We start from the raw sequence: 20,094 nt of genomic DNA, 5'->3' as shown, positions 1-20,094 counted from the left end.
CCCGCGGAAGGACTGCAGCGGACTGCAGAGAGAGGGCCGTGGCAACAGCGAAGGTTACTGGGCATGCTCAGTTCGGGTGAGCATGCTCAGTGCACCCAAAGTCGGGCATTGGGAGCGGGACCTGTTTGTGTCGTTACAGCGGCGTCATAGCAGCCTGAGAGGAGGGCACTGGGATTGGTGCTGAGCTGCGCTTCCCCTTCCGGTTCACCCGGGAGAGGAACCGGAAGTTTCTTGGGGAGGCGACTCCGCTGAGTGAAACCTAACAGAGCCGGCAGTGGCGGTTCCTCCTACCTTCTCTGTAAGCGGCTGTTTGCTGGACCGCCCCCCCGGCCGCCGCTTCCGATCCGGCCCCTTCCCATGTTCAGGGAAAGCGGGTTGGTAGCAGCCCCGTCTCGTTCCAGCGCTAGGTGCCGCCGTCTCCGCCCGGCCCGAGAGCCGCCGCCGCGTCATGTCTGAGCTGAGCCAGGAGCTCGTCCACCTGGTGTGGGGCAAGAAAGCCGGGCCCGGCGGGCTCGCTGACACCATCTTCTGCCGCTGGGCGCAAGGTAGCCGCCCCTCTCCACGCACTCTGCCCTGATTCCTCCGCGCGCGTCGTTCTCCCCCTCCTCCCCTCCCCCTTCTCTCGCTCCTCCCCATCTCTCTGCCCCTTCTTCTTCTCTCCCCCTTCCTCCTCGCCACCCTCGTGCCCTGCACTTTGCCCCTCCCCACTCCTTGCCTCTCTCAGCTGCCCCTTATTTCTCTGTGCCCTCCTCTTCTTCTCCACCCTCTCAGTCTTGCCCCACATTCTCCTTCTTCATTGGCTCCTCCCTGCCCTTTACTCCTCCTTACTCTCTCTTCCTGTGCCTCACTTACCTCTCTGCTCTGTTCACCCCTTCTGCGAAGTCCACCCCCTCACTTGCTTTCTCCTCCTCCGATCAGGAACTCAGACTTGTCTCCTTCTGAATGAGTTCTTTTCCCTTTAGTCTTCTGTCTCTGATTTAATTCTTCCCAGTTCAGCCTCCCGGTTAGTTTTACTCAAAGCTAAATCTTCCCTTTATCAACCCTCTACTTTATCTTTTGTTGTCTTGTCAGTACCAGTCCATGGGGTTTTGTTGCTCCTAAAAAAAGGGGGGTGCATAAATTGGGAAATAGCATGCTTGGGGGTACACTATATACAGTAATGATGTTTTGCACATGTGAACTTGGTTTATTTTGCTACTAGATCGTTTGTGGCCTATGACTACATGATGAAGCAATTTCACAGCTAAAATATTTTTTGGGTTATCTGGCAATCTCTTTAAGATACTGAAAGGGAATTACAAGAGAAATGGAGGAAATGTACTTATCAAACTGAATCCATACAGCAGTATATAGACGTTTTACATGATCTAGGCTTTTGTTTCCACAATCAGTTTTCCAGTGTTCGCTGCTTATTCTTATGTGACTACATAGAAGCACTGGGATCATAAGTAGTTTTGCCAAAACTGGATACAGACTTGGGCCCAATCTTGCATAGGTTTTTGCACTTGCTCAGTTTCAAACTCTCATGCATACAGGGCTGGATTAACTCTCCTGTGGGCCTGGGGCTATTAGATTTTGTGTGGCACTGTATACAAGTCTCTTTCCTAATTTATAACAAAATGATCACAATTATGGCATCAAGGCTATTAACACTAGTAAACTTGCCTTTTAATTAACATAAAGCTGTTCTGTGGTTACATTTCAGTCTTAAAACATATAGAATATAGTTAAGTTAATTCAGAATAGCCTATTTCTTACCTTAGAACAGCTGTTATATTAGTTTCTTTAACAGAGAGAGTTTGGGTGCAGGAGGGGATTCTGACCTGGGGCAGGAGGTTGGGGTGCAGGAGGCGGTATGAGGTGCAGGCTCCAGCCGTCAGCGCAGCAGGGCTCAGGTAGGCTGCCTGCCTGCGTGCTATAGCCCTACGCCGCTCCAGGAAGTGGACAGCTTCTGGCACATCTCTGGGTGCCTCTGGGGGGAGGGGGACAGTGTGTTTCTGTGTGCTGCCTGTGCACGCAAGAACCGCCCCCGCAGCTCCCATTGACCAGTTCCTGACCAGTGGGAGCTGCAGGGATGGTGCTGGGGGCGGGGGCAGTGTGCGGAGCCGCCTCCCCCCATCCTTCCCACCAGGGGCCGCAGAGCCATGCCAGCAGCCAGCCACTTCCGGGACTGGCGTGGGGCCACGGCATGCAAGCATGTCTGAACCCTGCAGCACCCCGTGGGGCCCCCTTTAGCCCAGGGCCCTGGGCAGCAGCCTCTAAAGTCCTTGCATTAATCAGGTTGACTTAATCAGGTGCAAACATCTGTGCAGGACTGGTGCTTCTTCATAGGAAAACAAGTAATGATAACCATGGAATCTGAGATCTATACTATATTATATCTATACTATATGCAGATTTTGTGCAAGTTATTGTTAATAATTTTGTAGAGAATCTTATTTGGGAACTGAAATTGTAAAGTTGGACCCAGATATTTATTTGGTGAAAATAATGAATAAGGAATGAGAAGAAGTTGAAATGTTTCATCTGACTTGATGACTGATATGACAGAGAGAAATATGAATCTCTCAACTAGGCAATTTTAAAAGGAACATGCTTTTAAATTGGGGGGTGCATGTGTAGGACTGAATTTTGAAAAGCATCAGACAGATAAATCAGCAGGGGCATAGAATACTTTGTTTTCACTAGTAAAAAGCGGGGTTTTGGTGAGGGTGGTGGTATTAGACTGAAGTGAGCAGAATCCAGATATAAAAGATTCAAAGGAGAGAACTTGGAAGAATGGAATTTTGCTGCTCTAAAGGAATTGAATTGTAGTTAAATAGATCTGAGTGTTTTTTTCAGATAACTGGAAACAAAGGTGAATGCAGAAGGGAAATGATTAATGAAGAATGGGATTGGATTGGGAGGATGGTCATAGAACTAGGTGAGGAAAGGTGGGAGAGTGTTGGTGATTATAAAATGTTGTGTTAGTTGTTTAGAGGTAAGTAATCATCGTGTACATGGATGAAAGGAAGACAGGCAAGCCAGGTTTTTTGATATAGGGGAAGAAAGATGAGCTCCCATAGGATAGTATTAGTCTTGCCTTTGAAGAGCATAGCTATATCTTGGATAGAGGGAGACGGAAGGAAGCTGGGTGTTAGGTTTTGACTTCTTAAAGTTGACAGTACATAAAGACTATGTTGGCTGAGGAAGACTACTTCTGGGTTTCAACAAGTTGTTAAGAAAGAAGTAGTGCATTAGATTTCTGTATTGTTAAAATTATTATAGAAATTCCCCAAGAAGAGATTACTTGTGGGGAGTAAAAGGAGGAAGGGAAGCCAAAGGGGTCAGTAGATAAGGTAGGTGGACTAGACTTCAAAAAACCCTTAGACTTGGTTTGGTCTAACTGAATTATCCTTCTGGAATTTGACGAAGGGCCAAAAAGTAGATGAAATCCTAAAGGGCATCATACAATAAGCAGGTCTTAGCCAAAGTTCAAATGAACATTTGCTATAGGCATTATGTAAAAATAAAAAAATCCAGAGACTTATAATTTTTGGAAAGGCTAAAATTATAGTACTCAGAGTATCCATACTAAGGAATATCAGATGTACAAATAATACTTTTGGGGGAATTCTGCACCACTGCATGCACGCATAATGTGCCGTGCATATTTTTAATTTTTTGAGCAGAAAACAGCTTCTGCTTGAAAGTTGCTGCAGTTCTGCCTTTTGCCCACCAGAGGATGCTGTGGCAATAGACCAGAGCTGCAGCTTCCCGGCAGCTAGGGAAGTCAGAGCCCTGCCTTCTTCACAGCGCCTGTTGGGCTAGGTCAGGAGACGGAATATGGGGAGAAAGACAACATGGGGCTGCTGGGGGGGTCACAGATGGGCTCCTAAGGGCTAGTGGCGAAGGACAGACTGAGGCAGGGGCTGAATGGGAGTGGAGGTGCAGGGAGAGGGATGCAAGGCCCTATGGGGGAGAGGGGTGGTTGAGTATGGGCACAGAGACATATGGGCACGGGGGAGGGGGTGCAGGGACACATGGGGATAGGTGAAGGGGGCTGGTTGAGGGAGTGCAAGGACACATGGGAACGGGAAAGGGGGTGCAGGGCCACATGAGGAACTACTCAGAGTTCTGTATTAATATGCCTAGTAAGGAATCTATTTGTGTCAAAACATTTCTTGAATTTTTGTTGTTGTTTGTATTGTTACATACATACTTGCTGACAGGTATTTTGAAATAAATTACCAAAAATAATTGAAACTGGTGTGATTATATTGCGTTATTTTGACAAATAAAATGTGCAGAATTTTAAAATATTGTGTGCAAAATTCGTGATTTTTTTTTTGTTGCAGAATTTTTAAATTTTTTGACGCAGAATTCCCCCAGGAGTTAAATAACTTTCATATGTCATTACATGTACAGTATTGATTCAGTATCCATTCACCATAATGCTGTTAATACTCAAGATTGCCAGCAAAGCAAATATAATAATAATATTAACAGAACTAAATGGCAGCTATGACTTTAGTTTAAATGATATAATTGTACTCTACCAACTTAAATAAACATTTGCCAAATATTCCTTTAGTATGGTATGTCTCCTTAGGGCAGACTAAACTAGTTTGGCAAATCTGACCTGACATTTTTAGGTCACACAGTTGAAAAACGATATAATATAGTAAACAAAAAAGATTCAAGCTCTCTAGCAAACCCCTGAAGAATGTGAAACAAATGCAAGGTTTCTTGTGTGTGGTGGGATGGTACCCCATACTTTTTTTTTTCATTGCAATTACTGAATCATCAGAACAACTGAATACTACCCTGTACTTTTGAGAACACTGCAAAGGTACTCTTTTTTTTTAAAGTTAAAGGAAAATTGTAGTCTATATTGGCTCATCCAGGTCAGAAGCTATCTCAGATTGTACATATGAATGCCAGTAGGCTATGGGATGTTCCTAGCTCATAGCATTGGTGGCAATCTATATCATTAGGTCATTTACACCAGGTGAATGAAATGACATCAATGAAACGTTTGGCAGCACTACGGAGTAATAGAGATTTTGGTTCAAACTAAGGGAATCTAAGTAGGTATAAGTTGTGTATACTGGTATGTAAATTATATCAGTGTAGACTCAGATCATCTTGAACTAACACCCAGTTAGTAACAGGTCAGTTACACACTATTATGCATCACCTCTGGGTTTGGCTGACAGACTAAGGAAGATGTAATTTTCATTTCTAGTGAAGGAATGGTCTAATTTACTTAGTGAAGGGTGCCATAAATTACATAATTTTAGACTGGCCTATAAATGTAGTTCATTGTATAAAGACTATTAGCTGAATATTGTTTGGTGCTTGGAATACGCTAGTCCACCCTAACTTAAATTTTTGTGTGGCAAATTGGGCTTTGATGTTTCCATTTTAAGATTTTACCATGGATATGGAAGAGGAAAACTTTCAGATGTCCTGTCCAGGATCATCTTGAACGTGTCTAGCTCATGGACAATTAACATTCCACCATTCCAAAAGGGCTTTCTGTGTTGAAAGCAGATAGTTGCTCAAAAAGGCATTGCATGCCTTAAAAAAGATAAAAATCCTTAATTGTGGCCCAGTAGTGCCTCCTGTGATGTCAGTGGGAGATTTACCATGGACTTCAGTGGAAGCAGAAATGGATTATTTACAGAGAGTGAATATTCAGTAAAAAGAAGCTCAAAAATCAGCTTTTACAGTAAGATACGGTGTCTCAAGTTTCTAAACAGGATTTATATGGAGCTATATTCTTACTGAATCAGAATGAGTACGGTAGAGTGTTGGAAGTCACATTCTGATGAACATCTTAATTTTGTTCACTACTTTACATGTTACTAATTCAAAACTCTAGGGACTAGCCCTTTTTGGCCATGTGTCATTGCTGATATAAGTAATATTGTGAAATGTAATCTGCCCCCTTGTACTCCATACATTTTTGATTTTCATGTGTTATAAATTAGACTTGTTTGCTCTGTAAAAATGGTATTTTCTGGTCTACAAAACTAACTTGATCTTGGTGAATAAAGTGAGTGGCATTCCTGTCAAGGAGAATATATGTAATAAGTATGCATGCTTAAGTACATCATTAACCATGCTCTTTTTCATTGTCAGGGTTTGTATATAGTGAATCTGAATCAACTGCATTAGAACAATTTGAAGGTGGCCCTTGTGCGGTGATTGCACCCGTTCAGGTAAAGTGCACTGGTTACAGAAATGGTTTAAACTTAACAGGCACAAAATTTCACCAGCTCTTACATAATTTATATGGTACCATAGCTGAATAAAAAAATCAAGCCAAAGATAGAGAGGGATCCCCAGCCAGTTGAATTTACAACATCTGATAAATACAATACATGAGACAACAGTCTAACAACAAGAAGGGACAAAAATAGTCTATCAACATAGAGACTTTGCGAAAGTGGTATTTTCCTTCTGGGAAATAAGAGAGACGAATTCAACCCTGGGTAGCTTAAAAGAAGGTATAGAGCAGAGGCTGAGCGGGATAAAAGAGCAATTAAAAATGTAGCAAGTGAAAAGAAAGCACAGATGAGATGTAAGCAAGACTGATACGAAATTAAAATTACATAATCCTTTTTACCTCAAATTCACCAATGCTTTTCTTAAAAGTATTGCCTTCACCACAGCAGTCACAGGCACCACTGCAATAGGTAATTCTGTTCAAAAAATTTAGAGCATTTGAGTTTCAAGTGGTTACTGAATAAACAAGTGGAAATAATAAACTTTCATAGTCCCAAATCACTGGGACTGAAATCTGTGAAGTCAATATAATTAAGACATTAAATTTATCATTGCCGTTCTTGGGACTCCTATACTGGAAACTTTATATGGATTGCAGTACCCTTGATTGCCTGTGATGATGATTTTCAAACTTTCATAGTGTGGGTTACGTTAGTATCTTGTAGCCAATCCCAATGTGAATTAACATACCTGTGATAATTTAAGCAATTGCTTAAATGGCAAAGTAATAATAGGAAAGTATTTAGTTTGTTTTTTTAGCTCTTTCTAATGTAGCTTCCATTGCAGTTTATGGTCCATAGTTTGGGAGCCACTGTTCCATGACATAGGCATTATAATACAATTAAGTCCTCCTAATTTGGGAGAAAAGAACACAGGTCAGTCAGCTGCCTATAAATCTAAATAAATGGAAGGGGTATGCCAATGGTTCGAAATCTATGAGACTGTTCTCATTTCAGTGTATATAGATTCAATCCCCTTGTCCTTCAATTTGTCTTTTAAAAAATTATTTTAAAAATGTATGGGTGAGTTAAATGGGTTTTGATTGGGGGAGCAGGAAGGAAGGGCTCAAACAAGGAGTAAGGAGAGAACCTGGAGTAGCTGCTGCTAGCACTGGATGGCTAAAGGAAGAAAGCTGGCTAAAGAGCCCCGATAGGAGAATCTCTTGGATAAGTGAGCCTGGTGCAAGGAAAGGGAGACTATGGGAGTGCTGTAACACTCTGAAATACTATGTGGTATGAGTATTAATTAGAGCAGGAGCATATAAATGTGTGTTTACTTTTGCATTGTAAGTGGCAAAAAGAACATCATTTTACATATTTGGTTTTGAAGTTGGTAGTTTGATACCTGATTTTTATTTTTATTATTATTTTTTTTTAAATCACAGGGATTTATAGAAAACCTAGCAGATCTCTAGAACTGCGATATGTTTTCAGACTGATATGGGGAAACATTACCCAGGCACCCTTTTAAAAGAAAAATGTAGCTTGCAAGCTGCTGAGCTTGTTAACTGCTGAAAATGTTTAGTTTGGTCTCTGCATGGAAGGAGGTTAGGGTAGTCTTCTATGTAACTTAGTATGTAGAATTATGACGTGGTGGTGTACCTTCACTTAAGCAAGAGTCCCATGGGGTAGTAATCCTTAGTTCGGTATACAATTTGGCATACAGGTATGAACTCTGGTAGGCAGTATGGGTATACTTCACACTTGAGGTTTATACTTAAAACTAGAGAAACTTATTCTGAAGCCACTGATGTAATAGGACTGAGTAGGGAAACCAGAGAACAAATGAAGCTCTGGCATGCTTTCATAGTTTGAGCTCAAATATCTGACATTTTAACTGTATATTATTGCTGTCTTTTTAATATAAATATAATGTGAAATGTAGAATTGAATTGATGTAGAGTAAAAATTGATTACCACATATACTCGTTCATAAGCCGAAATTTTTAGTAAAAAAGGAAAGCACCAGAGAAGGAGGTCGGCATATGAACGGGTATAGAGAGGGAGAGGTGGGACACAGTCCCTCCGCCCAACAGAGGGAGCAAGGAGAGGCAGCACAGCCAGCAGACCCAGAAGGAAAGAGGTGGGGCCAGAGTCTCTCCGCTTCTGGCCACGCTGCTCTCCCCCCAGCCTCCGAAGCAGCTGCAGCTCTGGGGCTGGCAAGGTGCAGCTGTGCCACTCGGCCCCACCCCCCAGAGCAGGCTGTGGCTGCTGCGTCCGTGCCACCCGGCCCAGCGCGCTAGAACATACTGCGGCCACGCCGCCCGATCTGGCCCACCGGAGCAGGCTGCGGCCGCGCTGCCCAGCCTGCCGGAGCAGTTCCAGCCAGGCCAGAGACATTCTCCCCTGGACCTCCCCAGATAAGGTGGGAAGGGATGGGGAGATTGTGGGGGTCCCCGGCTAGGGGGGGGGTCAGGGGGGGGGGAGTCCCAGGTTACTGCCCTGCCTCCCAGCTTCTCCCCCCCCCCCCCCCAAACATTTCCCCACCAGTTGCTGTCCCGGCCCATCAGGGTAAGCAGCTAGCACGCCGGGACACTTTGTTTATTTAGGTTTACCTCCGTGCCTGCAGACGCTCGAGGTAAACAAACCATCTTGTCCCGCCAGTGGCTTATCCTGATAGCCCAGGAGCCAAAGTTTGCTGACCCCTGAATTATAGGGTTGGTTTATGAATGGGTCATAAAAAATTTCCATTTTTACTTATTCATCTTGAGGGGGTCGGCTTATAAACGAACTGGCTTATGATCGATTATATACGGTACTTCATCTTGTAGTCTAATGCTTGTTTCTTTCATTACATAAAGGCATTCCTTTTGAAGAAGCTTTTCACCTGTGAGAAGTCTGCTTGGAGAGAGTGTCAAGGTAATTAGGACCTGTTTTCATATTTTTTTTATTCTAGTAATTTGCATTACAAAGAGGTTTATAAATATTTGTACATTTGCCTAACTGTGCTGCCATGCTGTCTTCATAGTGGGGAAAAATGATACTTATACTTCACATGGCACTAACTTGCTAATTTTCATACTTCAATGCCAGTCTACAATATTTTTGATCACATTGGTGGACATCACTGATTGAATCATTCATCTTGGATTAGTTTAAATTCTTATAAACAAAACTGAAAGTGAGTAACAGAAATCTTATTGAGATGTACCTTTGGAGGGCTGGTTTTAAATTTCTGTACTCTGACAGCTGCCAACGTTAATAAGTGGGTGCATACATTCAATGCTATTAGCATACTTAAGATAGTGATAAACAGTAATTGAACTCATGCAGGATTCTGATCTTTCAGAAGAAGAACAGAAGAACCTTCTCTGTCATACGTTATGTGACATTTTAGAGATGGCTTGCTCTGATAATTCTGAATCGTACTCTTTGGCAACATGGATAAGAGGAAAAACAACTGAAGAGACTGCTAGTATTTCTGGGAGTCCTGTCGAGTCAAGTCATCAGGAGGAACAACCCTGTAAGATGTATTTCTCTCTAAATTAATTGTTTTGTCTCCTGAGCAATAGTTCATTCTTTTAGAGAACCCTCAATAGCTATGTCGGTGGACAAAGTTCTCCTGCCAACCTAGCGTTATCTACACCAGCGCTTAGGTCAGTGTAACTTACATCGCTCAAAGGGGGTGGCTTTTTCACTCCCCTGAGCGACGTAAGTTATATCGCAGTAAGTGCTAGTGTAGACAGATGGTGTGAGGAAGGGTGCACCATCAAGATGATAGTCATACATTATTTATTTCAAATTTTGTTGTACATGAGTGTACTTGTTTTCTGTAGGCAATATTGCAAGAGAAAGCTTTTAAGAATAGATAAATCGGATGACAGTATTGAGTAGAGTTTGGATCATAAGCTCTTTTTGGTAAGGATTGTCTTTATTAACCTCTGGTAAGTGCCTAGGATGCTTTGGAATGCTCAGATAATAGTAGTTAAACATACTTGTTCCTAGAAGCTGCTTAATTAACAAAGTTCTACCTCACCATATAGTGGCTACTAGAAAGATTATAAGTCTCTCAGAGAGGATCACTTATGGAATTTCTGCCCGTTTTTGTTCAACAAACATGTTTTTCCACTTAAGACATAATGTGCATAAAGTTGTATTGGCAACTTATTTCTAGGGATTGGTAAATTCCTTCTTTGAAAGATTATTGTAACCAGGGAATAGCAATATCTGCGTAAAATATTTTCTGTATGGTTTCCTGTTTGTCATGAACATCATCTTTGTGCTGTGAAATTTGTCTTGTAAGAGATTGGAGCAGATTCTGGTTGCCGCAAGGCTTTTCCAAACCGACTCTCCTTGTTAAAATACTGACCTGAGCACTATGTGAACATGAAAAGTGGGCTTGCTTACCACAAAAAAAACCTCTCCCTTTCCCCTGCCGCAGCTTTGATATTGGCAGCCCGGCCACTTTGGGCTTCTCTTCACTGCATTGTCAACTTGGGCTCAACCAGACTCCTGTCCCCCCACACACAAATATCTAGCTCAAGTTCAGTAGTACTTTAACCTCCACCTAGCTAGCCCATAAAGGAGGGTGGTTTAGAGCAGAGCGCTGCTAAAGCTGGAGCTAGTAATGGAGAGGGGATGTAGCAACTCCACTTTCAACTACGCCGCTGATAATCCAATCACTCTAGCTCAAAGTGTTCAGTAGTGTGGTCACTCTCACTACAGCTAGGCTACTTGGAATGTATGAGCTAACTGTTGTAGTGAACTAATCTGTCCCAACTTATTCCTATATATTTTTTAATGTTGCTGTACCAGTTTGGGAGTTGTGGTTGACTTTGCCCTTTATAAATGGGATGTGATATCACATCCCAGCATTAGTCAAATTTTCCTTCTGTTATGAAGAGCCTGTACTTTAAAGGAAGAACAGGGAACTTTAATGGTGAACCTCCCTTGTCTGTCTCTCTCTGCTCTTGGGCATTGAACAGCTCATCTCTTACTTGTACTCTGGAGTTCAAGAAGTATTTTGATTTTTACTTCCCTCCTGGTCTCAAGATTTTTTTTCTCCTGTCCTCATTTTCTCCCATTGTAGCTATAGGGGGGCTTCCAAGTCCTTATCTGGCCAGGCTGTGGACAAAGAGATGGGTACCAAGGAACTGATGGCAGTGCAAAGTTTCAGCACTGGCAGGGTTAAGATATAGATTGAAATTTCCTGCCTTTGCTGCTGTGACCAAATGAACATTCAAACTTTGCCTTTTCATTTTTCAAGACTTTTGATGTTGCGGAGGACAGGATGGTTTCACAGATGGCAGTCAGTTTGACAGTCAGGCTGCTGCTTTTGGGAGTCTAATTACATACTTCCAATGGAATAAAAGCTGAAGTATATTTATAATGTTGTAAACATTTCTACTTCTGGCTTAATACATTAATACTATAAAATAATTCCAAATATTGTAAATATAATATTTTTTTTAAACTCAGCTTTTCTCTAATCACCTTTTTTCTTATATGGATTTTTTTTTTATTTCATCTGTTCTTTCCTCTCCTCTTTTTCTCCCAACTAAATGTTGTTTGTGTGATCTCATCTGAATTATGCCTGTCTCCACTATTTTTTTAGCGCTACCCCTTCTCTTCCAGGCCCCTCATCTGTTGTCTGCCTGTTTCCTGCTTTTGTTCCAAATGTTAAGTTTCTGCTATTCCACTCCAAGTAGTATCAGAGTGAAATGGTCTAAAATACTATTCTTAGAACTGTCAACAAAGTAGATTCAAACACACATACAGAATGCTCACATTTGTTTCATCTGCTTTTGTGGTGTACACTAATGACTTGTTGGCCATGCACTTCATTATAATCATGCAAGCTCTTGGGTTCAAATGTTGATTTGTATGTATAATCTCTCTAACTTTTTTCCTTTCTTTTTTTTTGTTTTTTTTTGTTTTAAAAAACTTAGTCTCTTTAGCTACAATAGCAGTTATGACGACTTCTTTAAAGTTACAATAATTTTCATTATGAACTACTGTTCATGTGTTTTCCAAAATACATTTTTGTGCGGGAATGTAACATGCATGATTTCTGCCCCAAAATAATTTTTTTAGACTGTGTAAAGTTTTTTAGCCATTAAGTTGGAAGGGTTAAATGATCATTCCCCTTTTTCAAAAAATATTCTGGTCCCGTCACTTTTTATGGGGTTAACTTGGCAATTTCTATCTTGATATGTGAGTGGTCCACTGACTAGAGAAACAAGCTTGTAAGTCATAAAACAAATATACCTCTACCCCGATATAACGCGACCCGATATAACACGAATTCTGATATAATGTGGTAAAGCAGTGCTCCGGGGGGGGCGGGGCTGCACACTCCGGCGGATCAAAGCAAGTTCGATATAACGCGATTTCACCTATAACGGTAAGATTTTTTGGCTCCCAAGGACAGCGTTATATTGAGGTAGAGGTGTAGCTCTGAATTTTTTTTACTTATTTTAAAAAGGAAATCTATTAAGACAAGGATCCACAGGTAACTTAACCATTTCAGGATTGATTTTAAGGTTCTAACTATTATCTGGCCACATTGCACATTTGTCGTATCTTCTGTTCTAGTTCAAGTATTTGTCTTCATATTTCTCCAAAATGCATATGGTAGGACATAAGACTTACAAAAAGATCACGTTCTTCTTATAAATATAACTTTTGCAATTCCTGACTGCTTGTGATTTTTAAAACCATTAATATGTAGGTGACAGTGCTGAGGATACTGAAAGCATGGTCCAAAAACCCCTCATTAGCCATTGCAAAAGTCACCTCTTCACTGAAGAGAGAAGCATATTGTGTATTGCAGGCAAACTAAAAAGACCCTTCAAAATACAACTTTGATATTCAATTAAGCCATTCCTCTACAGATAAATGAGATACTTTGAGGAATGCTTAATGCTTTGTGAACCTTCATACTGGATCAGTAGTGTTTCTTATGACAGGTACACGTGTAATTGATACAGGGCACAATCATGCATTCATTGAAGCAAACGGAATCACTGCTACTGACTTCTGTGCCTTCAGGATCAAATAGCTATTCAGAAATTCATTGTTCAGTTTTAATTGAAAGTGGAAGCATCTGTTGTATCTATTATACACAAGGAATAAGATAAAACATTCAGGAATATTGGTGGAGTCCAAGCCTGTTAATGATGCTGCTTTTTGAGTGTCTCTTGTAATCTTAGATACTTGTTTTACACATTTTACAAGTATCAAAAAGATTTTAGAGCGTAATTATTTAAAAGCAAGGGAAAGTCAAGAAAAACATTTTCTCTCCGTTTCAAAAGCTTTTATGAGGGACCAAAAGGTCTACACTGAACCTGGGACAACACTACATGCTGTATTTTTTTTTTCCCCCTTTAGCTGTAGATATATTTGAGGAATGTCTGAGGAGAGAGTTAGTTTAGAGTTATGAAAACTTGTTGCAGGAACAGTGTGCCTAAAACTATCTGGAACCATTCTAATTTGTTTACAGAAACAAATGTTTCTTAAACATTTGAAAAAAAGTACAGCTTTCTTACATTGACACTGCTCTAAAACTATTCAAATAATCATGCTTGCTTTCCTCTAGAAAATAATACTTGCAGTTGACTTGCAAAATTATTTGTAGCATGCTTCTGCTTGGTGACTAACAAACATCATCACTTTTGCAAAATCAACAGTTTATATTTTTACAAATTTTCAAGGCTACAAACTAGGGGCTGTGTAATCTTGATTTTTTTGTTTTTGTTTTTTGTTTTGTTTTTTTAAATTTTAAGATACAAATCCGTGAATGCACCACTATTTAGATTACAGAGAAGTATGGTGAAGAACCCATATTGTTACAGTGAAGAAGATTACATCAGTTAGATACAAAAATTGAAAATAAAATTGAAAATTTCAAAAGGAGGGGAAATTAAAAATATAATTGATGCTTGAAAGTATACTAGCTTGCTGTGCGTATCTTGTGTCATTTTTTGCCATGTGTAGTGCTGAAAAGTGTCTCTTGTGTATAGCTGCCTTGGCTGCCGAAGAGCTTGGCTTTGAGCGATTTCATGCATTAATTCAGTAAGTAACATGTTGGAACATTTAAAATACATTATTTTACAATCTCACTAATATTCAAAATCAGATATATGGCAAAGTGTTGTAAGAGTTGGTCAAACTTGGAGTTTAAAACTTTGTTTTCACGCTGTGTATTTATAATTCAAAAAGGAAGCAATAATTGGTTCAAGATTTTTAAAAATTATCTAAAATGTCAGATTAGCACACTTTGCACATAATTATGTGCATCTCCTTGCAGTTAATTAAAAGGCATGTTTAATAAATTTGAGTGTAAAGGATATGAATAATTACATTTGTTGTGATATAGTCTTCACAGATTATGCTCATTTTTAAAAAAACAATGCTTGTTTGACCTGTACTGCAAGAAACAGCTTACCTCACCTGATATCTTTCTATAACTTAGACAGGCCAGGAAACTTTTTAAAGAAATGTTTGTTTATTTATATATATATAAAAAATATAAAACGTGTAGTGACCTTTAGATTATTATAGTGGTATCTTTTATTTTATCCAAAATATGTCTCTGATGGTAATAAATAAAAAAAAAAAAAGTTATACCTTTACAGGAATAAAATGTAAGGAACAAAACAAGAATAGTAATAAAAGTTTAAGAATATTTTGGATAAAATAAAAGTTACCAGTATAATAACCCAAAGTTATTATTTAGGTAATAATATAATTTAGGTAACCTAAACACTACAAGTTTTTATCACCTTCAAGAGTACTTACAATAGTCTCTACCAATCAGTTTTCAAAACATCCTTTTGTGTGATGGAGAGAGGAGGAAAAAAAATAACATGTTGCCTGACCTTATAATCAACTCTTGTCTCTTCCTTGGTCCTGTCGTAGGTCCCCAGATGTTTCCCCATCACAGCTTCTCACAAAACACCTCACTGGGAGTGGACATCCTTTCCCATGCCCTGTTGACCAAATTCATTTGGCGGGTTAGGTTTCTGAATTTTCTGTGCCTCCTGTACCTCTTTCAAGGTTGCAGGATGCCTTTTGTTACCAAGAATGGCTTGGGTGAACCTTCCCCCTCACAAGCAAATTTGCACCATTGCAATATAAATTTAACATTAAATAAGTTTTATTAAAAACAGAAAAAAGTGGAGTAAAAACAATGGCTTGTTTAGTATATTTAGATTTACACTTAGCATAACATACATTAGGTAAGGCTTTCTCAGCTTAAGTGACAGAAAAGAAACAATGCGTACGTATTCTTAAAAGAAATTTATGGTTGTGATCCCATGCTGTCCCAAGAGAAAGCAATCACGTCACTTACCTGCATTCAGAGATTTCTTCTACTTCTGACTTTCATTTAAGACCTGTCTGCTTGTCCAGATATGCCTCCCATCATTTAGATTAGCCACCTTATTTTCCATACCAGTTTTTCCCATTACACCCATCCACACACAAGTTGAGGACTTTTTGCTTTCACTAAGGCTTTGTCTAAGAGGTGGCCCATTGAGGCTATGTCCTTTTAACAGCAGTCTTTCAAAGGCTTAATGATTCTTTGAGGGGCAAGCTGGTCTTTAAAATGAAGTCTCAGAGAGGAAAGTGGTTTATAATAGGTCCTACACATTGTTCATTGAAGGAAAATAGTTTCACTTGATTGGGTAGAGTTTTTCTTAAGATATAACTCTCCCCTCTTCCTTCCTTTCATTATTAATTACTGTACCGACAGACCTATTCAGTCTACTGCAACTTCAGATTTGAAAAACTTGTTAATTATTTATTCTAGCCACTTTGCGCTATTTCAGATGTACATAATTTATACTAAAATATTTGCATATCAGTAAAAATATAATACTGTAACCAGCTTCTCTAAAGAAACCATTTATTTGCTCCTCTGATAAGTAAATACTAATAGTTGTGGCAGGTATATTAACTGCAGAGATTGCTGTTTAACTGTCTCAGCATGCAGTAACACTGATGTTACTCTGTTTACTTGGACAGCTTAATGTTAGGACCTAATATCCTCTTTACTTTTTACACTATTCTAATGCTACATCTAAATTATTTCTCCTTTTTCTTTTCTTTTTGTCTTCAGCAAGCAATCATTCCAAAGCTTTCCAGAACTAAAGGATGCCATGTGGGATCAGTATTCAGTGTGGACAAATAAATTTGGAGTATTGCTCTTTCTGTATTCTGTGATATTGACAAAGGTTTGTTTTTAAAAGAAAAGATTTGATCATTATCCTTTTACTTAAAGGTGAGCAGCAAGCTCAGAAATTAAAATTGAGTTAATTCCAGGTTTATGGGTAGGATGGGCTCCTTATTCATGTTGTAGTGGGGCATCCAGCACAGAAATAAATTTGTAAATAGTTTATTTTTAAGAAAATTCCTTTCTGAACTTCACATGGTATTTTACAGGGGAGTAGGTGGAAAAGAATCTTTTTATAGAGTTAAAATGTATTTCTGTGTTGACTGCCATCCCATCCCTGCCTGTTAAGTAGGAACATTAGGCCCATAAATCTACTGTAGCTCCATTTTCATTTTAGTCTTTAGTTCAGCTGGTAGCAGTGAAATCCTGAGGAAGGGGGAAAGTCAGAGGATCTCCTTGCAGTGTTCCCCCATTGATTAACTGTGAGTAGAGTGTTCCTTATCCCATAGACTTTAAGGTCAGAAGGGACCATCATGATCATCTAGTCTGACCTCCTGCACATTGCAGGCCACAGAATCTCACCCATCCACTCCTGTAACAGACCCCTAATCTCTGGCTGAGTTACTGAAGTCCTCAAATCATGGTTTAAAGACGTCAAGTTACAGAGAATTCACCATTTACACTAGTTTAAACCTGCAAGTGACCCATGCCCCATGCTGCAGAGGAAGGTGAGAAAACCCCAGGGGGTCTGCTATATTTAGGATCAGAATGACAATCAGTTAGACCCTGAGCAGAGCATATGGGCAAGACCTACCAGCCAGACACCCGGGCAAGAATTCTCTGTAGTAACTCAGAGCCCTCCCCATCTTAGTGTTCCATCACCAGCCGTTGGTGATATTTACTGCTGGCAGTCGCAGATCAACTACATGCCATTGTAGGCAGTCTCATCATACCACCCTTTCCATAATCTTACCAAGCCAGTTACGTTTTTTGTCCATCCATCCGTTCCCCATCTCAATCCTTGGCAGGCTGTTCCAGAACTTCACTCCTTTGATGGTTAGAAACCTTTGCCTAATTTCAAGCCTAGACTTGTTAATGGCCAGTTTATGTCCATTTGTTCTTCTGTCCACATTGGTACTTAAATACCAGGGAGGGAGAGAAGTTATTTAAGTTATCCCCCAATGATATATAGAGAGCAATCATATCTCCCCTCAGCCTTATTTTGGTTAGGCTAAACAAGCCAATCTCTTTGAGTCTCCTCTCATAAGGTAAGTTTTTCATTCCTCAAATCATCCTAGGAGCTCTTCTCTGCACGTGTTCCAGTTTAAATTAATATTTCTTAAACATGGAAACCAGAATTGTGCACAGTATTCCAGATGAGGTCTCACCAGTGCCTTGTATAACAGTACTAACACTTCCCGCTCTCTGCTGGAAATACTGTACCTTATGAATGCTAGGACTGCATTAGCCTTCGTCACATCTACATCACATTGGCGGCTCATAGTCATCCCGTGATCAACCAATACGCCCCAGTCTTTCTCCTCTTCTGTCACTTCCCACTGACATGTCCCCAGCTTATAGCAAGAATTCTTGTTAGTCCTTAAATGCATGACCTTACACTTTGCACTATTAAATTTCATTCCATTTTTTCTATTCCAGTTAACAAAGTCATCCAGATCTTCTTGTCTGGTCCTCCTCCATATTGGCAATACCTCCCAACATTGTGTCATCCACTAATTTTATTAGCGCACTCTCCCTTTTTTTTGCCAATGTCAGTAATAAAAATGTTAAATAAGATTGGTCCCAAGACTGGTCCTTGAGGAGCTCCACTAGTAACCTCCCTTTAGCCTTAGATTTCACCTTTTTAGTATGGCCCGGTATAGTCTCCCCTTTAATCAGTTCCTTATCCATCTTGCAATTCTCATATTAATCCCTACCTTCACTAATTTAATTAATAATTTCCCATGTGGAACTGTATAAAATGCTTTACTGAAATCCAGGTAGATTAGATCTCTACTACATTTCCTTCACTAAAAAAATCCATTATCTTCTCAAAGAAGGAGATTAAGTTGGTCTGGCACAATATACCTTTTTTAAAACCATATATTTTTATCCCAATTGTTAACCTCTATGTCCTTAACTACTTTCTCTTTCAAAATTTGTTCCAAGACCTTGCATGCAATTGAGGTCAAACTAACAGGCCTTTAGTTTTCTAGATCACTTTTTTTCCCCTTTGTTAAAAATAGAATCTGTATTAGCAATTCTCTAGTCAGAGGGTGCGACCCCCCCCCCCCCCAAGTTTACAGATTCATTAAAAAGCCTTGCTAGTGGGCTTACAGTTTCATGTGCCAGTTCCTTTAATATTCGTGGATGGAGATTACCTGGGCTGCTTTTAGTCCCATTAAGCTATTTGTGTTTGATTTCACCTTGGATGTGGTAATTTCTACCTCCATATCCTCATTCCCATTAGTCACCCTGTCACTACCCCAAGCTCTTCATTAGCCTCATTAAAAACTGAGGCAAAGTATTTGTTTAGGTGTTGGGCCATGCCTAGATAATCTTTAACCTCCACCCCATCCTCAGTGCTTAGCGGTCCCACTTCTTCTTTTCTTGTTTTCTTATTTATATGGCTATAGAACCTTTTACTGTTCTAATTCCCTTTGCAAAATCCAACTCTGCTTGCCTTTTGGTATTTCTCATTTTATCCCTCCACTTTCTGACCTCCAAGAGGTAGCTTCCCTTGCTGATCCCTCCCTCTTCCATTCCTTGTAGGCTGTCTGCTTTCTCTTAGTCACCTGCCTAAGATGCTTTCTCATCCAGCTTAGTCTGCAGCCCTTCCTTATGAATTTTTTCCCCTTGCTTGGGATGCAGGCTTCAAATAGTTTCTACAACTTTGACTTAAAGTAATTCCAAGTCTCTTCCACATTCAGATTTTTGAGTTCTTCAGTCTAGTTCACTTTCCTAACTAATTCCCTGAATTTTTTTAAAGTTAACCGTTTTGAAATCAAGGACCCTAGTTGCAGATATGTTTTTTTGTATATCCTTCCATTTAGTTAAACTGAATTAGCTCATGGTCACTTGAACTAAGGTTGTCCTCTATAACCAGCTCTTCTATTTGGTCCTCACTATGTATCAATATTAGGGCTGTTGATTAATTTCAGTCAACTCACGTGATTAATTCAAAAAAATTAATCGCGATTAATTGCATTGCACTGTTAAACAATAGAATACCAATTGAAATGTATTTAATATTTTGGATGTTTTTCTACATTTTCATATACATTGTATTCTGTGTTGTAATTGAAATCAAAGTGTATATTTTTGATTACAAATATTTTCACTGTAAAAATAATAAAAGAAATAGTAGTTTTCAATTCACCTCATACAAGTACTATAGTGCAATCTCTTTGTCATGAAAGTGCAACTTACAAATGTAGATTTTTTTTTTTTTTTTGGTTACGTATCTGCACTCAAAAACAAAACAATGTAAAACTTTAAAGCCTACAAGACCACTCAGTCCTACTTCTTATTCAGCCAATCGCTAAGACAAACAAGTTTGTTTACATTTATAGGAGGTAATGCTGCCCTCTTCTTATTAACAGTGTCACCAGAAAGTGAGAACAGGTATTTGTAAAGCACTTTTGTAGCCGGCATTGCAATGTATTTATGTGCCAGATATGGTAAACATTCGTATGCCTCTTCATGCTT

At 39.7% G+C, this 20,094-nt stretch overlaps 1 protein-coding gene across 3 annotated transcripts in view; it reads left to right on the top strand.

Annotated features, from left to right (window-relative positions):
* The first annotated feature begins 246 nt into the window (after positions 1 to 246).
* MINDY3 (MINDY lysine 48 deubiquitinase 3) overlaps positions 247 to 20,094 on the top strand; it is a 78,130-nt gene continuing 58,282 nt past the window's right edge. The window contains exons 1-6 of one of the 3 annotated variants that reach the window (XM_024208855.3): positions 247 to 545; positions 6,127 to 6,206; positions 9,074 to 9,131; positions 9,562 to 9,735; positions 14,234 to 14,285; positions 16,333 to 16,447. In XM_024208855.3, coding sequence (XP_024064623.1) covers positions 449 to 545; positions 6,127 to 6,206; positions 9,074 to 9,131; positions 9,562 to 9,735; positions 14,234 to 14,285; positions 16,333 to 16,447 — 576 coding nt within the window. In that variant the 5' untranslated portion in view covers positions 247 to 448. Of the gene's footprint in view, positions 546 to 6,126; positions 6,207 to 9,073; positions 9,132 to 9,561; positions 9,736 to 14,233; positions 14,286 to 16,332; positions 16,448 to 20,094 lie in introns of those variants that run through there. The other 2 variants (XM_024208857.3, XM_024208856.3) reach the window with 2 other exon arrangements.

This window comes from Terrapene carolina, unplaced genomic scaffold, assembly GCF_002925995.2.
Source record: "Terrapene carolina triunguis isolate 2854851 unplaced genomic scaffold, T_m_triunguis-2.0 Scaffold84, whole genome shotgun sequence".
Taxonomy (NCBI): domain Eukaryota; kingdom Metazoa; phylum Chordata; order Testudines; family Emydidae; genus Terrapene; species Terrapene triunguis.
Note: the sequence above shows the minus strand (reverse complement) of the source record. Positions and strands in the feature narration are given on the sequence as shown.